Source organism: Orbicella faveolata, unplaced genomic scaffold, assembly GCF_042242905.1.
Source record: "Orbicella faveolata isolate gen_17 unplaced genomic scaffold, um_ofav_v1 contig_1, whole genome shotgun sequence".
NCBI lineage: Eukaryota > Metazoa > Cnidaria > Anthozoa > Scleractinia > Merulinidae > Orbicella > Orbicella faveolata.
Window position 1 is genome coordinate 16,219,021 of NW_028301536.1, and position 17,336 is coordinate 16,236,356.

Genomic DNA, 17,336 nt, shown 5'->3' on the forward strand with positions numbered 1-17,336 from the left:
CAGTTTCCTAAGGTAATTATTTTTACTTACCTCAAAGCTGATAATTTCGTCAAACAGCTCTAATGGTGACATTTGAAAATTAAAGAAGAAAGTCTACAAGATGAGAGAAATAAGAAGTTGACAGGCAGTGTTAAGGAATTGAAAACTAATCCAATGGAGGTGTTTCACTAAATATTATTTTACCAAGTATATGACAAGGAAAATTGTAATGATATATCATAATTTAATGTCAAAAAAAAAAAATGTCAAATGTTGTTTATAGTGGACAGAGCGGGACTTCAACCCACAACCTCCAGATTTCAAGTCCGGCACCCAAATGTATGCGTGTACATTCAGAAGGCATGGTTAATGGTCTTAAATTGGGCAAGGTCAACTCTTATGGATAGATAAATGGGTACAAATAAACAAGGTAGCTTGTTATACCTCCCAACTCAAATACATTTTTTGATTAGAAGAGACTGTGTCAAGCATCATGGGTAAAAACTCACTAACTTCCCAGGGTGAACGGAAAACTCACTAACTCCCTAGGGTAACAATGTTCAACATAAGAATGTTTGACTCGCATGTGATCAGGTTGTGCACCTTGACAATGCTTCAAATTTGTCTGCCTGCATCAAGCAAATAATTTTTCCCAGTTTGTTCTATTTTCAAGTTGGGAGGTATAACAAAAGACATATTATTACTGACTGCCACTATGGGAAACAGTGAGTTTTGTTTCCCCTCAACCAACTGTTTCCCTTGAAAAGATGCTCCATACTACCTGCTCATAGGAAAAGTCTACATGCAAGCCAAGTGGCCCATCAGGCTGGAGCCTATCTTTGTTTCTGGGATAACCTACATGTTGCTAACATAATTCCATTAACCTAGCAATATTTTGCAGCTCACCTCATCAAAGAAGGGCTTGTTTGTTGAGTGCTTGACTTTAGTCTGGCGAGTGTGGTTAGCCACTGTGCATCTGACAACTGGACTAATGTTAGAGCCAGAGAGCTGCCGACCTTCGATGATTCGTACACGAACCTGAAACAGTTCAACATTTACTACGTACAGTTATACAAAGCTGGTTTTATGTTGGTTGGCTTAAACTACTGAGTGAAGATATGCATGTATTTAAGGTTTACATAGGATGTATATCTGTAGCTCTACCAGTTATTACCCAATGTATGCTGTATTAGAGCTAAAACTATAAACACCACCACAACTCGACCTGGTTGCAAATTCAGCAAACACCACAAGCTTGTTATTATAAGAAAATACCAGAACAACATCATAAGAGGCCCACATGTAGTCATGCCATACAGCATCTGTCTGTGAGTAGTTTACCATATACTGATTCTATACTGATGGCAATTACAGCTACAATGTATGCATCTTGATAAGTTAAATATGAATAAAAGACTTCAATCATCAATTTTATATTTTATGTCCACACCTGAAAATCCTGGGGTTTATTTGACAACTTGTGCCTTGCAGTTCTCCTTCTCCTGCGCTTTTTTCTGTCAAAAGAATTAAAGAAAATATTTATTACTGAATACTTGAAATCAATTGAATCTGAATTGTAATATATAAATCAGTGATTAAAACCACTTGGAATAATGTTCCTGTTACCCTGGCCCCAAGCTGCATGTTGGTTGAATTACTTGCCTGATTTTAACCAAAGTTATGAAACTACAGGGGTTCAGTGGTTGCACCATTATAAAATATTTATCACATGGTACTAATTAATCTAAAGCAATGCTTTTGAAATGCATACATTTCCATTCCCACCAATGTTTAAAAGAGGCTGACATCTTTCATCTTTCTTTTTGCATCTGACATCTTAACACTGACATCTTATGGATGAAAGTGCACAAAGAGATGCATCTGCTCTCTTTCCTCCCACTAATGTGATGCTCCAGAAAATATCTATACCTTCCTCATGGAAGGGATTTCATCTAGGACCCCCCTGACCACACCGCTCTGGAAACTCCAATTAAGCTTGAGTTCATACATTTCTTTAGAGTTTTTGGTATTATGGTACTCCTCTCAGCCCCAGGAAATTCCAGTCCGTTCTGTGGGGGGAGTATATGTATGGTCCATATTTTCTGTAACTGTGCACTGAACTATCCCAAAGGTAATTGTCAAACAATTAAATTATAAATTCAAGGCTCAAGCTGCCTAGAAGATGAGACGCAGCTAACATACACTGTACAGGTACTTATAGGAAGTCTGATCATTAGTTTTTTAAAAAATCCATGAAAACAACAATTCAGTTACCTGACTGCCTCACTCACACCCGCAGCACCACCTCCCTCCAACTCGTCCATGCCTCCCTCTTCTTCTTCCAGTCCAAATTCATCATCTAGTTCTGCACCCAAATCAGTTTCATCCGTTGCTGTTATTTCCCCCTCCACACTCTTACCTGGTTTGGGAGGAATATACTCCAAGCGGAGAGACAGCTTGGCCTGTGTAAAAGTACAACACCAAAAAATAAAAAAAGTGCAGGTTGTAGGAGTTCCTCGTGGTTCTGATGACTGGCAATATTCATTATAACAAGCAAGCTATTTGGACTTGTAACCAACTGGACTCTCTTTTGCTAGACAGTGCTACTATACTCTCACTATTTAAATGCCCCTCTCAAGAATGAACAATACTTAAAATGGAGTTAACACATATTAAGTAACTATTACATACACGCAAACTCAAACTAATAAGCCATGCTACATGTATAGTCTTAGATAGGAATTATTTAACAAAACAATTAGCCCTAATAATTGTCCCAGAATATACCAATATGGGAGTTCAAGACTTCCTTTAAGCATTCTATTAAAGACGACGGGAAGGAAATCCAGGTACATAACAACTGACACAGCTTAAAATCTTTATGCATCCTCTGGTAAGAATAAACCTAAGATATCTAACATTGCTAAGCAACTTACAGCTATACTGACCTGTGTCATTCTGTTACTGCCATCCAAAAGATTGACATCAGCTTGCATGGTATGACTGCTATCCTTTACAAGGTCTTTCAGGGGGACGGTGGCTGTGCCAAGTAGCCTTTAAAAGAAACAAATTATTATATCCCTGGGAGCTCTAAATCTAATGAGGATTGCATCTAACGAAGCATACCAAATGAAATCCAACACTCCATACTTCTAGAAAATTTACTTATTAGCCAAACACATTCTTTCAGAAACATACTGTAAGCCATAAAACTACCAGAAAATCTTCAAAAGTGACTTGCGGGATCATTATGGATAGTGCCTGGTCTAATACTTTTGAGAATATTGGACCAGCACTCAGGGATCCATATTGGTTTCTTCACCAAGTCGTCATGCCAGATGACATACTTGCCCAGGCAAAATTTTACTTGCCTGTTCAATGGGAAAGAATGGCAACAGAATGGCATGTAAATGGAAAGTTTGCTTAGTTCTGGAATGGAAAGTTTTCTTTTTTATTGTTGTCATGTGACCAGTCTCCCAGTGCATCACGTCTGTAGTTGCAGCTGTTGGCAGGCACCAAAGGTATAAATGAAAACCAAGGACTCCGCCACTGGCATGAAGGCTGAATGAAATGCTTTTGCTCTTCTTGCTCATATTTGGCTTGTTTTTCCGAGGTGCTAATATTGCTAAACGTCATGTCCCGAAAGAGATCAAAACAGCTGATGCAATCATGCCACCTGTTTTCATGGACAGTACAGAGCATCAGCAGTTGACAAAATGAAAATTGAGCCTGCAGTGATTTCAATCCTGGAGAAAGTAGGCACCTTAAGATACCAGGACGGGATGAGCTAAGGACGGCTACCGGAAGTAAATTTACTCAACCGGGCATGCGTACAAGAACTCTCAACTCATCTCTGCTGTCCTCATCTCGTCGAGGACACCATTTTGTCCGACTAGCCGTTGTATCGAAAACGCGAGTATTTTGCTCTTGTTTTGCCCTGACAAATGTTCCAGTCAATCTTATTTTCACTTATATGATAAAAATGTTTATAAGGTTCAAATTTTTCATGATTGTACATGTAGTGTAGAATACTAAGATACAAAAAAAATGTGAATAAAAATATTCCTCATCTGTTCGTTTGTGTTTCAGTCACTGTTAATTCAGTCGCTCTCACGAGTGTGCAAGCCCAAAACGAAATACAAACTGTATACATTGAGAATACATCAGTGTAAGTACAGTCAATAAAATGTTGTGAGAATGAATGCCATGGAAGCATCTATCGAGCAAATAAAATACACATTTTCAAACTGATGTTTAGTACTGCTTTTACCAGTTGGTAAAACGCAGTTAATGGAACATGACACCCCTTGAGGGTTAGGCTGTTTACGTCTGTCACGCAATCCAGCAGGATAAACAATAGTATAATACTGAATGCTCAATTCATGAATGAACGTTTCCCTTATTCTAGCAGTTTGCACAAACACTATTCATGTCTGTATTTTAGCTTCTATCTTGTGGTATAATCTAGCAAAATATCTTAGCTTCTCCTAGATTGGCCCATATATTTGTTAGCTCCATTCATTGCTAACAAGTTCACCATGTTGTGTCTATTTAGCTCTTTGTACAGCTGTACCTACTGGTCAAACTTTGAAATACTGTCTTGCTATATAAATCTCAATACACTGTCCGATCCAGCCTGTGCTGTGGTGGGGAGATAAGAAAGGCTCTGCCAATACTCTTGCTCTATTCCCACGTTAGTGGGGGAATAAGTGAGGCTTTTAGTTTGTGCACCTATCATGAAGTCGCGTAAAACCTGCCACAGGGCTGCGTCCCCCTCAATTACACCATATTGTTGTTTGCATATTTTGTTGTGCTACCTTTTACCTGGTTGCAGTACATCTACTCTTAGTTTGAATAACAGAATAGTGACATTAATTGCTGTCTTTTATACTACCCGGAACTTGATGCAACGTTTGCTTTATTTTTATAATGCTTGCTACAATCACAGATGGGACCCACGAAAGTTTCCCGCGTCCACTAGCGTTCCCATCCTTGTATCTAAACGTCCCTGGTCACTTCATCTATGATGACGGACCAAAATGATGATTTTATTGTGACGGAAAGCTTCATATCTTTCTCTGTTTTTTTAAAGTTCCAAGTGGATGACAAGTGGTCAGAATTTAGGAATTCACAAGAAAACTTAAGAAATGGTAGAGTCAAAGGAAACTTGTCCAGTGGATGACTTTTCACACTGTTTTAGTTGTCCATGATTTTTTAGTCCTCATGGACGACCAGATGACTGCAAATATGGATTCCTGAGCACAGGAGCAATCTGATTGGTTGATTTTAGTTATTGGCTCTCTGAACTACATCCAACTTAGTTGTATAATTAATATCAATTAGAGCTGCTCATTCAACTTGTCAGGATTTTCTGTGGGGATAAGCCGGTAATCAAATAAGTATTAAAAGACCATGGCAAATTTGATTACCTTAGGAAACTAATTAGCATCCTCCTTATGATTTCTCTCATCAATATATATGGGTGCAGACATCTACTATTCCCTTTGTTTCATGTGGAAATGGTGACATTTACACAGGTACAAAGCGCCGTTGCTGACCAAGTTCCAGTATCCTGCGGACTCTACAATCCAGGGACCAATTGTAATCCAATTGTTTGGTTGACAATGTCATCTATGCCAACTCTCCCAGATTATCCAGAAGTCTCCCAGATACAGACTTAATATCCAGGTCTCCTGTATGGGTCACCAAATGTCGCGGCTTCTAAAGAAAGTGATTCTGCCCGCCTGGTTTGACCACCTAGAAGAACGTTTATCCTATAAAAACGTTCAGTTCAAAAAGTTTTACCCTGCTGTGAAAACCTGTTGCCCTCCTGGTGAAAATTAAACCTTGGCGAAACCTCTGATCTTGTGAGAGAAATGATCTCAAAACCTTACTGCCAAAATTGGCTATCACCACTGAGTCCATGGCTCTATAGTTCTTCATTCAAACTCCTCCTGGAAAAGTACACGTACAGCATTAGAACTGTAGTCCTCTTCAGTGCACTGTAGTGCCCTTCAGAACAAGAATACCAAGTTTGGAAGACCAATAAGAATAGAAAGAAAATGGCGAATGACAAGACTTTTGCCTGTCATCCCAGCTGAACTCATCGCCAAAATTTAAGCAAAATGTAAAGCATTTGGGTAATGCATTATTATTAGCAACAGCGCTTTGCAGACGTCACTATTTCCATGTGAAACAAAGCTAGGACATACATGTAGTAGACTTCTGCCCACAGGCTAGTAAATATAAGGACAAGATTTTCTCATGTATTGTTATTGAAATTTGGCATTGCTTACAAGTCTAATCACTTATTGAAGGTTTGGTCAGTCTAAGGTAAATAATTTTTCATGCAGCCTCACAATGTTCTTGCAAGACAAGTTACCTGCACTGTGCAAGAAAACTTCTCTAACACAAATGCATAGAACATTTTTGGTGCAATAAGTCTTGTTCTTGAACCAGGATTGCTCGATCCGGAGTCGAGTGCACTAACCATCAGGGCTCAAAGTTAATGACCAACTGGTCCCATATGCAACTAGATTTTTGGCTGTGCACCTAAAAAAATCATGTGTGATCGCACCACCACACCTTGAACGCCAAAGTGCAGCACAACTTCTCTAGTACTTACTCACCTGACCATACTAATGTACTCCGATTGATAAATATAAATATAAACATAGATATAACACAACCAGGTGCCAAATAATAAAGTTGCACCATTTTCTTTTCATCAGTGTGTGTTCTATTTGTCATCTTTAAGCCTATCTCCGAACTCGAACATTCATTTCTTCCCCACGTTCTGTGTTGTAAACAACTCTGCTAACAAATGGAGGTCATAGTGCCAGGCGGTCCTAGCGGAAAGCGTGGAAACTAGGGATGAGAATTAAATCATGTGCTCGTTCTTCGTGAAGAACAGTTACAGAACACTGCATTTTGTAAAGAAAGCTTTGTTTTCACTTGTCTGACACACAAAAATGGCCAGTGTTTTCGGAACAGGCTGGTCCACAAATTCTATGGCCTGAAAGCAAGCCAAATGAGCAAAGTTTGTGCTAGTTCTCACAAATACCCAGATGTTGAAAAAATCAAGAATCTTCATGAACAGAATTTCGAAGGTGAGGCAAACAACAAGTAATCAGATAGTGAGGATACTAAACGAAGCAACTTCAGTAGTTAATATGTAAGCTTAACTCTTGTGTGATTCCTTTATTTGTTTTCGTTGTGTTCAATACTACTAGAATAGGCCTATATGGCAACATGAAGCCTGAGTTGCTCTTTTGGAGCGTTAAGTATTCTTTTGGAGTAGGTGTTCCAAGTATTTGAAGCTGTGCGCTTAAAATTTTTAACTCTGTGCCTAAAATTTCGGTACTGCACCTAAAAATTTACACTTGGTCGTACAAGTGCTCCTAAAGCCAAAAATAAACTTTGAGCCCTGACCATGAGGTCACCACAGCATATATGTGCCTTAAAATAATTCTTATTATTCATACAATCATGGTAATGAAATAATATTGGACGATAGAAAACACAATATATTGTCAGACTTACACTTGTTCACAAAACCAACTGGGACATTTTATTAAATTTCTAGGGTGCAATCACTCTGTAATCATACTATGTTATGTATATTTAAAATAAAATGTTGTCATAAATTACCCCTTGCAACTGATTATCAAACTTCACCAAAGAAATTAGGATAATTAACTGAGATTAAAATTTATCTAGTACATGTCACACTAAGGAAAAGCAAGAGAGTACATGTAACTCATAACTAATGCAGTATGAGCAGGAAAGCAAGAAATCAACATATGCATAACTGGAAATTTGAACCTTTTAGAATCTCTAGACTAAATTATGATCATTGGCTTATTTCTTTTGGTTAAGAACACAAAATCTTGTCTGAATAAACAGAAAGTTCCAGATGCCCATTGTCGTGGTTTAAGATTTTGCAGACCAGTTTGATTTTTGTTTCCCAATGTTTCAGGTTGCGGTATCAAATATGAGACAAAAAATGAAAAATCAAAATCAAACTGTTTTGAAAAATAATTTTAAATGAAAAATATTTCGGTAAATTCAAACTATAAAAGGTGATAATAATTCAAGCCAAGTGACATGTAATTACCCACTATCATGAAAGTAATTCATTACAGTTACTTTACAGTAAATTATAAAAAGAAACAAACCAGAGAAAAAACAACTGTCATTTTCAGCTGGCATGTAGAATTGGCAAGAGACAGATTTCTAAAAACATACCAGCTACGAAAAAAATTAATCTGAAACAATAAACATTTCTGTCTTGTATCACTAGAGTACATACAGAAAAGTTGCCCTTGGCAAGTTGAAAATTTAAAACACCAAAGTGACAGGATTTACATTTATATGAAAAGAAAAATTATGAGCAAATTAAATATTCATTTGAAACTTGTTTTGGCATCCTATCAAGTCTGGTTATTATGGCAAAAATTGTGAGAGTTTTTTGAAGAAAATAAGCATTTTGACACCTGTCACATTATATTTTATTCAAACAGAATATTAATTTTAATCTTAAACAACGAGTCTTGGAACAAATTAGTGCAATATTGTTTTCTTTTCCAATATATCGGCAATTTTCTAGCAAAAGAGATTTTAAAAAGTATCATTTTGACAATTTTAACAGCGTGTTCTTCTTCGTAAAAGTTTTGTTAATTATGATCTGTGGTTTATGAACGGGTCATACATATGTCAATTGATAACAGCAAAATATGCGAGGGTACAATCATCTTGAAAGCTGGTCAGTTTGAATGATGTACGCTAATTCATAAAAATAGCAATCAAAATTTGTCGCGAAAAAGGTTTAGGGTCTTTTGAACGACAATCAAAAAAAAAAAATTGTTACCGCTGATGTGATAATTCCGAATTAAAAATTCAGAGAATTTAAAGACATCGGCGGCATAAATAATACAAAACTGAAAATATGCTAATTTTAAGTCTTGTTGCATGACGGAAAAGCAAATCGCCTAGGAGATAGATTTAAAAGACTGAAAAAACTAAGACCGTGATTAAGTCGACAGTGAATGGCAAAATACTCCAAAGTTTAATGTTTAAACCATCGCTCAAGACCGAATAGTTAACCCAAATTTGTTTGAGTTATGAAGACCATGACTTAACGTTAAATTTTAACCCTTTTAGCCAGATAAGTAACTTGTAAATTTATTCGATTTTTGCCTTGTTTGCAAACAGTGCGAATTACACAGGAAGAACTTGCCATGTTTATCTCGCTACAATAAAATTATGACTGGAGAACAGCGTGTTGCCTTCACAGAAACACAAACCTTCTTACGAAGTCACTGTTAGCTTAAAATAGTTTTAACAAATCGAAAAAATCTTCGCCTCACGCAATCCCATAACCTCCCCAACGGCGCGGGTTTTTCCGCGAAATACTCGTCTATAAATAGAAACAATGGTTTAAAGTGGCTCGTCCCTTCTTTGGCTTCTTGTGGCATTAATCGCCTTTATAGCGATTGTTTTGGCCGGAAAATAGACACAAACAAAATAAATGCAACTACACCCTAAAATCGCGACATCGACCTATGTCACTTCAGTTTGTGATCGATGCAAAAACTGACTCGCTAAGACGATTTGCTGTTCAAGCCGACTTCGAACAACAAAAAGAATTTTCATAAAACTACAAGCTTCAAATGAAGATTTGTCGCAATACACAAAGCCCAAGATTTTTACCAGTTAATATACTGTCTTCATCTAAATTAATATAGATCACAAAATATCGAAGTCGGTTAAATTTTTCACTGAAATACATACGTTAAATATACCGAAGATAATATCAAATTAGCTCAGAGAGGTTCGGTAAAGTTTAGGGTACCCAAAGAGCTGTAAAATTACAATTGCAACGCCCAGCGATGTCATTCGATAACATAAAAGAAAAACGGAAGAACCACAAAAACTAAATTAGAAGTAAGCTTACAGGAATAGAGTTTGAATGATGTTATAAATTACGAGCTTACCGATTCCTGCCAATACGCTCCCAATCTTTGACATGAACTACTAAATTTTCCTCCACAGAAAGCGCCTGTGTGCCTAAATCCCATTCGAATTTCTAGAGAAGATAAGCAAAAAAATATTTTCAGAGTCTGTAAAAAAATTTTGCCCTTGAGGAAAAGCCTGTAAACCATTAAGACTAAGCTAACTATAAATGACATATTAGCGGTTCGGCCGCGCGTAGAGTAAACGAAATGGCTAGCCGAGGTTGTTAAGTTTACCTCGTTCCAGACTGGGTTTAATTCATCTTTTATCACCTCGGTCTTTTTCTTGACCCCTAGAAAATTAAATGAAAAAAAGGAAAAAAATGCAGTTAAACTTTAAAGGCCGACATTATTTTAACACAACCGTTTCTCGCCCGCCCCACCTCGCGCAATAAAAATTCTCGCGCATTGAAGCACGCAAAATTCAAGCTACACTCAGACCAGCTACACATCAAATACAAACCCTGAAATGTGAGCACTACATAAGGGTCGCTCTTCCCAATCGTCTCTACGTTGGGCAGATTTACTGCGCTGCTTACAGCAACCCGAAGCATGGTGGCTATATTGTTTTGATTTTGACTTCTTGAGCTTCATTCATTCATTCAACCGCCATCATGCGACATGTTGTCCTGGGATCAGATAGAGCGCTTCTTGCATGACGGGAACAACAAAGAAAACTGCGTAACTTAGCATAAATTATTCATTAAAGATGACAGCCGTATATTAATAATTTATGTTGGAGCACCTTTGATAATGAGATTGTTAAAAGTGAAACGCAAATAAAATACTAAGTACTAGAGCAGATCTTTCGGGAAAATTTAAGAGTATCAGAATCGGTCGCGACAGCCCTGCGCGCCCAATATAAACACAGTTCTCGTCAATTATATATTTAATTCTCTCGTCCGCCCATCATTCCAACACCTTGGTCACTTTAATCAAATTTTCTTGCCTTTCTATGACCTTCCTTCTTCGGTAAAGGTCTAAAACAAGAAAACTGCAAAATCCTTGGGTACAATTCATCGTTCTGTGACCAACTATAATTAGCAGTAGAATTTACCCGGGTTCAAGAACACGTTTTGACTTATTCTGCCCGCTAAAAAACGCACGCAATAGTATGCAATGATTATGAGCTGAATTAAAGCAAATAACCAGCCCGCGTATACTCCATAATCTAACCTAAACATGGAAAATGAACTGATAAACAAGCTCTTACAAACCAAATACATCGTGCGTCGGACAAACCTTGAAACGACAGCGATGCATACGGGTCGCTTAGTCCTTTCTTCTCAACATTGGGGAGGTTTGTAGCTTTAATCTCCAGCACTCTGAGGAAAGGCATCTTGGCTCGGCTAAACTTGAGCTTATGTGTTCAAAAGTAGCTCGTAAACCATGAAAAGAGCAAAAGAGCTAGCCAAACCGAACTGAACCAACACCCAAGATCCCACCGAAGATTTTATAAACCCTCGGAACGTGCGGATATCGCCTTCACGGTCTATTGCATTTTTGTCACGTTAATTGTGCCCAGATGAATGACCCCGGAATTGGAACTCAATACTGTATGCAATAAAAATCACGAACCGTGACTATTGAAACCTTTTCAAGTGTGTCACACACGGTTTAGCCGATCGCCAAAGGAGAACCGGCAGATTAAGTCGCTACTGGAGATGTCGTGTGTCCCATGTCTTAGCAATTTTCAAATTTTCAAAATGGTTTTAACTGGCCCTCCACCTAACCTAACCTAGCCTGTAGCCTGCGAACGCAGACGTGTATCCGGCGCATGAAACAAGAGCCCAAAAATCCGAATTCTCTATCTAACAGGCTACCCTTCACCAGACTCCTGCTTGTTTTCTTTGCTACATTTTTTACAGGATTAAAAACGGCAGCTGACCATTTTCAAAAAGGTCAATAACTCGTGAAAAAGTCAAGGTAAACGCACAGTCTCTGTGTGCCCCTCCCTAGCTTTTTCTATTATTTTCTCCGAACGCGAAGACCGCGGCGCTTACTTTAACTCCGCAGGGCTTGTATCCGAAAATCCCGGGGCCGCCGGGCCGAAAATGTTCAACTGAGTTGCAAGGAGGGTGAGACCTGAGAGGCAGATGTGCAGAGGTCTTCGTTATCTCACTTGATTTCTTTTACGAATATCGAAGCTTACTTTTCTAAAGTCTTTTGAACTCGATCTTTCAGTTTCAAGCTCGTATTTTGGTTTGATATAAGGCAAAGTTTTCAATATTCAGTGGGTGCAGCAGTAATGCTAGTAACGAATTAGCTGCGATTTTTAAACCTAAAATTCGCGACAATGCCGGCTTGGGACAATTCACCATTGGACCAGGAAATAGTATTGGTGTTCACCTCCTTGTAATAATGTACGTTTTGGGGCAAGCCTGGAGCCATTCATATAGTCTGTACTGTGTTCCAGCCTCATTCACTCACTACAAAAGTTACAATTTAGTTCATCCTTTCTTCTTTTCCGGATAATGTTGAATTGTTTTAGTCCAAACTGTCTTGGATACTGAGAATAATGATTGCAGGTACACACCAGCCCTAAGGTTGCCATATTCAGACCTGCCTTATCAAAAAGTACATGTATGTATGTATGTATGTGTATGTATTTATGCATGCTTTGTCGGACAAGCTGTTCAAGATGTATTTCACGTGCTCTGATTGGTTAACACCAATTGACTCTTACTGGTAAACCTTGGACTGTTTTGGGTCATTGCCACAAAAGATGCTTTACATTGTTTTTGCGGTTATGAAAATCACTAGTGATGTTGAAAAGTACTTTCGAAAAGCTTCCTATTGTAGTGAGTTGTGCTGCTTCTTGTAAAAGTGGGGCTACTGTTTTGATGAGATTTCCCGTGTAAAATAGATCTCATGGCACAATTGAGAATGCTGTACAGCATGTCGCGCAATTGAAAATCAAATGTCTCAGAACATAATTAAACAACTTGGAATACACAATGAGTTGCACGAAGCATATTGGTCTTGTAGTCGGGAGAGGATTTTTTTCTCAGATGTGCTTATATTTCTGATTTTTTGGCGGATTCCAGATTCGTCACACAATGCGTCTGGGTCACGCTACAATTTTTTGTTGGGACTGTTGGGTGACGATCTGGAGGGGACCGAGAGAGGGACAAAGCAATTACGACTGATTTTACCCAACACCATTTTATTTTTTTCTTCTTTGTTTTCAAACAACTTTATAACGCCTCAGTTACGTGTCGCACGCTTACAAGATTCTCCTTATTCTCAGCGAGGCAAATGAAACTTACAAAAAGGAAAATCGATCTCCCTTCACCGAATGAAATAAATGTCTGTCTTAGCCCTGGCAACCTACGTTTTGCTAATTCTCTTCAGTTAACTCTATTGATTTTTCTCTTGACGTAATTTCTCTTCTTTCACAAAAACGCTGCCGTATATTTGAGTGAAATTGCCTTTGTAATAATATCCCCTCAGTTTAACCTACTCTAAGTTAATTTAAACCCCAAGTGGAGTAAAATAGAAATCATGGTTTTCTGTGATTCTTTCTCTGAGGTCGTTGCTGCAGTTACTTGAGCCAGACTGTCAAGTGAGGGACTGATGATTGCATGCTTTGTTCGGCCAATTAGAATCGCTGCTGGGACTGTCGAAGCCATCACTGACCAGCCATGCGCAGTAGACCCTTTGGCCATGACCCCCACAGCCATGCGATAATCATTGGGAGCAGTGTTCCCAGCAGGTGTATAAGAGGCGTAAGGGTACGAACCTCCATGCGAACCAGCAGGCATGATCCCGAACTTGTTCTGGTAACAGATCTGCAAGAAAAAAAAAAAAAAAAAAAAAAAAAAAAAAAAAAGAAATAGAACATTATATATCAGCGAAGGGAGGCGCGGTGTCCTCATGGTTAGTGCGCTCGTCTCCGGATCGAGCGGTCCGGGTTCGAGCCCTGGCCAGGGACATTGTGTTGTGTTCTCGGGCAAGACACTTTACTCTCACAGTGCCTCTCTCTACCCAAGTGTATAAATGGGTACCGGCGAACTTAATGCTGGGGGTAACCCTGCGATGGACTAGCATCCCATCCAGGGAGGAGTAGAAATACTCCTAGTCGCTTCATGCTACAGAAACCGGGATAAGCTCCGGCCTGATGGGCCACTAGGCTCGTATGCAGACTTTACCATATCAGCGAAGGTTTGTGCTTATACTTATTTTAGACAATGACGTCTTTGCTGGAAAATGGAAACGCCTTAAAATACTACGCAGAGTCCATGAAAAAACAAAGGTAATTTTGGAGTGTCTGTACGTATTCTCTACTACCTTTTTGTTGCCATTCCAGGCATACACCATGACGGGTGTCTTAACCGCTGCATTAATAGTGGACTGCCCAACAGAGTGATTCCATTGCAAGTTCTTTTCTCTATCTCCAGGCAGCCTCCACATCATGACCCACTTGCTCCCCATACCATCCAACCGCTCACCGCTGGACAACAGAATCGAGGACGCTCCCTTCACCGCCAATCTGCGCACGTCAATACAGGCGTCCTCTTTCTGTTTCGTGATGTTCGGTGTTTTCAGCGCAGCAGTGTTGTAGTTGGAGACCAGTCATGTCTTGTAAATATTGCCAACTTTTCCGCTGATTTTTCCCACAAGAGTCCAGCCACCATTTGCTACGTTACAGTACGTCTGCACTGATGAAGTTCCTTGCAGGTCAGTCTTGATCCAGTAGATGCCATTTTTGGCGCGTGGTTTGTTGTTCACCAGACTTGCATCATGGATTTGTTTGCACGAATCAGCGGGAAGTTTCTTTTCACCCAAAAGACTACTTTGGCTGAGGTGGCCTGGTCGGGAGATGCCAAGAGTTATGTTTGGAGGACTGGCAACTAGGAGTCTCACTTTGATGTTGTCGTAAAGAGTTTTGCAGTTATTGGGAGACTTGTGGCAGCCTAAGCCTAAAGTTCCAGCAGATATTTTCCATGCGCTGCCCACTTGCACATTATTGTGCACCTGTTTATCATTCGCCCATTGAGAAAACCTGTCGCCGAGCACTTCAATGATACTTGAAATGAAACCAAGTATTGATTGTGAAGGCTGTGGGTAACTTGCTATTGTATTTCCATCCGCCATCTTTGTTGTTGACCTGGGGTCTCATGGTACAAAGATCGCTGTTCGATGCGACATATTCAAACCACCAAGCCGTGGTTTTGCTGTGGTCCACATTGTTTACGCGAAGTAACGGCCCGGGAGCACTGTTCTCGGCCCCAGTCTCCATCATGTCAAACTCTACCTCATAATCTTTCCACTGAAATCCTGACTTAACATACAGTCCGACTTCTACATAATTTCTAATGTTTTCTCGCATAGTGTCTCCAAGCAGTCGTCCATTTTGCACGCTCCATTTGCCGTAATTGTTTGTCGCCCATTCTTTCTTCAGGACAGAGCTCGAGAAATCGTCGTGAAAGACGTACACATGGTCAGGGTTATCCATGGCGCTTCCGCTGACCGCACCGCCAAACACTAGAAAGTAAGAGGAGTCATCAACAGTGTTGGCTGACATGGGAGCCTGCAGTCTGAACTGGACAGAAGCTGACTTTGTTCCCAGGCCACTGAGGACGCGGTCGATTTGAGCGGGGTGCTGCCCGTTGGCATAATAATATACTTGCAAGTCATCTCCATTGTCACGTGTTAATCCATGATCTATCAGTTCGCGATGGTTAACTAGGGAAATGAAAATTAAAAGAAATATCTGTGGCTTTTCTTAAGTAGAGAATTTTTAATTTGTTTCTATCAGAACACGTTTCGACTAAAATGTAGTCCATTGGTTTAACTGGCCATAATTTGGGCTCTGTGACATAATCTACAGTTGAGTCGCGATTTTCGTAACTGGAAAACATGACTAAGTCGTCCCGAAAATTGAAATAACTTAACTTTGCTGAAAAAAGCAAAAACTGCATTTAGTGAGAGCTGATGATGACTGATGATTAAAGTGCATTGAAAATTTCAATTCAGCTGACTGATGGCAAAACGTAGTGGAATTAAAACAACAACAACGAAAAAAACTGCTGACAAAAATCGCAACTTCATGGCACTACTGTTAGTTCCTTGATAAAGACTACCAACGCATTCCATTTTCACTTTGATATTTCAACGGCAGTTGCTAGGACAGAAATATGTCATATGGATCAAAAGTTCTTACCTGGAACACTTATGGTGTAAAGTTTCGGTAGAGAGGATCGTTTTGTCTCAATTCTCATTGGTATTTTGCCTCCTTGTTTGGTTTTAAAACAGTATTGATACCCGCTCGAAGCATTACCCTTTATCAGTTTATCCAAAAGATGTTGTACCGGTTTCAGCAAGGCGATCTCTTCTTCAGCGATTCGCGCCAGCTTCTCGGCGTCCTTTTGCATAACAGTGACCAGCGTTTTCTTCTCGTTAAAAGTGTTTAAATCGAGAGTCAATATAACTTGTAAATCAGGGAATCAATCTGACTTTTGGCGCGGTAGACGTCGCCATGCTTGGTTGGTTGGTTTTTTCGGGTCACTTTTTTTCCGAGTGTGACTTGAGACTGACTGGAAAAGTACAATATTGCGGTCAAAATAGCGAGAAGGCTTAGTGTGTAAGCCATTCGACGCAGGATTAATTGCAGTACGCAAGATTAAAACAGCGTTACACTGTTGTTCGGTTCTTTGTTAAGAAAGACTGACAGAGCGCATTACACTCTACTGACATAAATGATTAGATGTGCAAGTTATTTTTCGTGAAATGTATATATGGTACGATTCGCACGAATGGTAAAGTATAAAAGAAACTGTCAAATTTGAGTCCTTTGTTGTGTCGATACAAAAGGATCACGTTAGTTAGTGTGTTGTGCGACAATTCATTGAATCTCTTCTTCAGCGGTAAAGAAGAAGAAGAAAAAAAAAAACGGCAGAAAAAATATTATCGAGACTCAGAGTTAAAACCACTCTGTTAATGTAGTCGCTGATCTGATATAAATTTCTTCGTGCAGGGTATAATGTTGTGGTGGTAGTTTGATTGTCATATGTAAAATCATTTTAGCGCTGTTTGAAGAAGAAATGAATAAAGATGCAGAAGAAGCCCTCAGCTGAGCTTCCAGACATATTGTGGCGTATACCAACGGTCCAACGTTGCTGAATTTCCGATTGAGTTTTTTGGAATAAATGAATGAAAACTCCTTGAAGTTTTGGAAGTGGATTTTTAAGACCTTTTTTGTTAGAACAATGTTAATATTTCCCTTTTGCTAACCTTCATAAAGTCAATCATATAAATAAACTAAAAAAAACTCTAGGGCTGGAGGTGGAGCGGAAGATACTTAAAATAACTGTGACAATGATGGTTAGCCAGTTTTTCTTG

The 17,336-nt window shown here is 39.2% G+C and overlaps 1 protein-coding gene and 1 pseudogene across 4 annotated transcripts in view; both read right to left on the minus strand.

Moving 5' to 3' along the window:
- The window catches only part of LOC110049673 (myoferlin-like), a 56,949-nt gene extending 45,424 nt beyond the window's left edge, over positions 1-11,525 (minus strand). For 2 of the 3 annotated variants that reach the window (XM_089292208.1, XM_089292197.1), the window contains exons 1-8: positions 11,235-11,525; positions 10,230-10,285; positions 9,975-10,066; positions 2,928-3,033; positions 2,254-2,441; positions 1,430-1,493; positions 886-1,017; positions 31-93 (exon numbers count right to left, since the gene is read on the minus strand). In XM_089292208.1, coding sequence (XP_089148334.1) covers positions 31-93; positions 886-1,017; positions 1,430-1,493; positions 2,254-2,441; positions 2,928-3,033; positions 9,975-10,066; positions 10,230-10,285; positions 11,235-11,331 — 798 coding nt within the window. In that variant the 5' untranslated portion in view covers positions 11,332-11,525. Of the gene's footprint in view, positions 1-30; positions 94-885; positions 1,018-1,429; positions 1,494-2,253; positions 2,442-2,927; positions 3,034-9,974; positions 10,067-10,229; positions 10,286-10,455; positions 10,654-11,234 lie in introns of those variants that run through there. The other variant, XM_089292205.1, reaches the window with a different exon arrangement.
- A 1,622-nt stretch (positions 11,526-13,147) lies between these two features.
- On the minus strand, positions 13,148-16,958 carry LOC110049233 (uncharacterized; annotated as a pseudogene). Its single transcript, XR_016208033.1, has 3 exons — positions 16,159-16,958; positions 14,283-15,680; positions 13,148-13,783 (listed from the first exon to the last, which is right to left on the minus strand). The product of XR_016208033.1 is annotated as an uncharacterized LOC110049233 (transcript).
- Between the last annotated feature and the right edge of the window lie 378 nt (positions 16,959-17,336).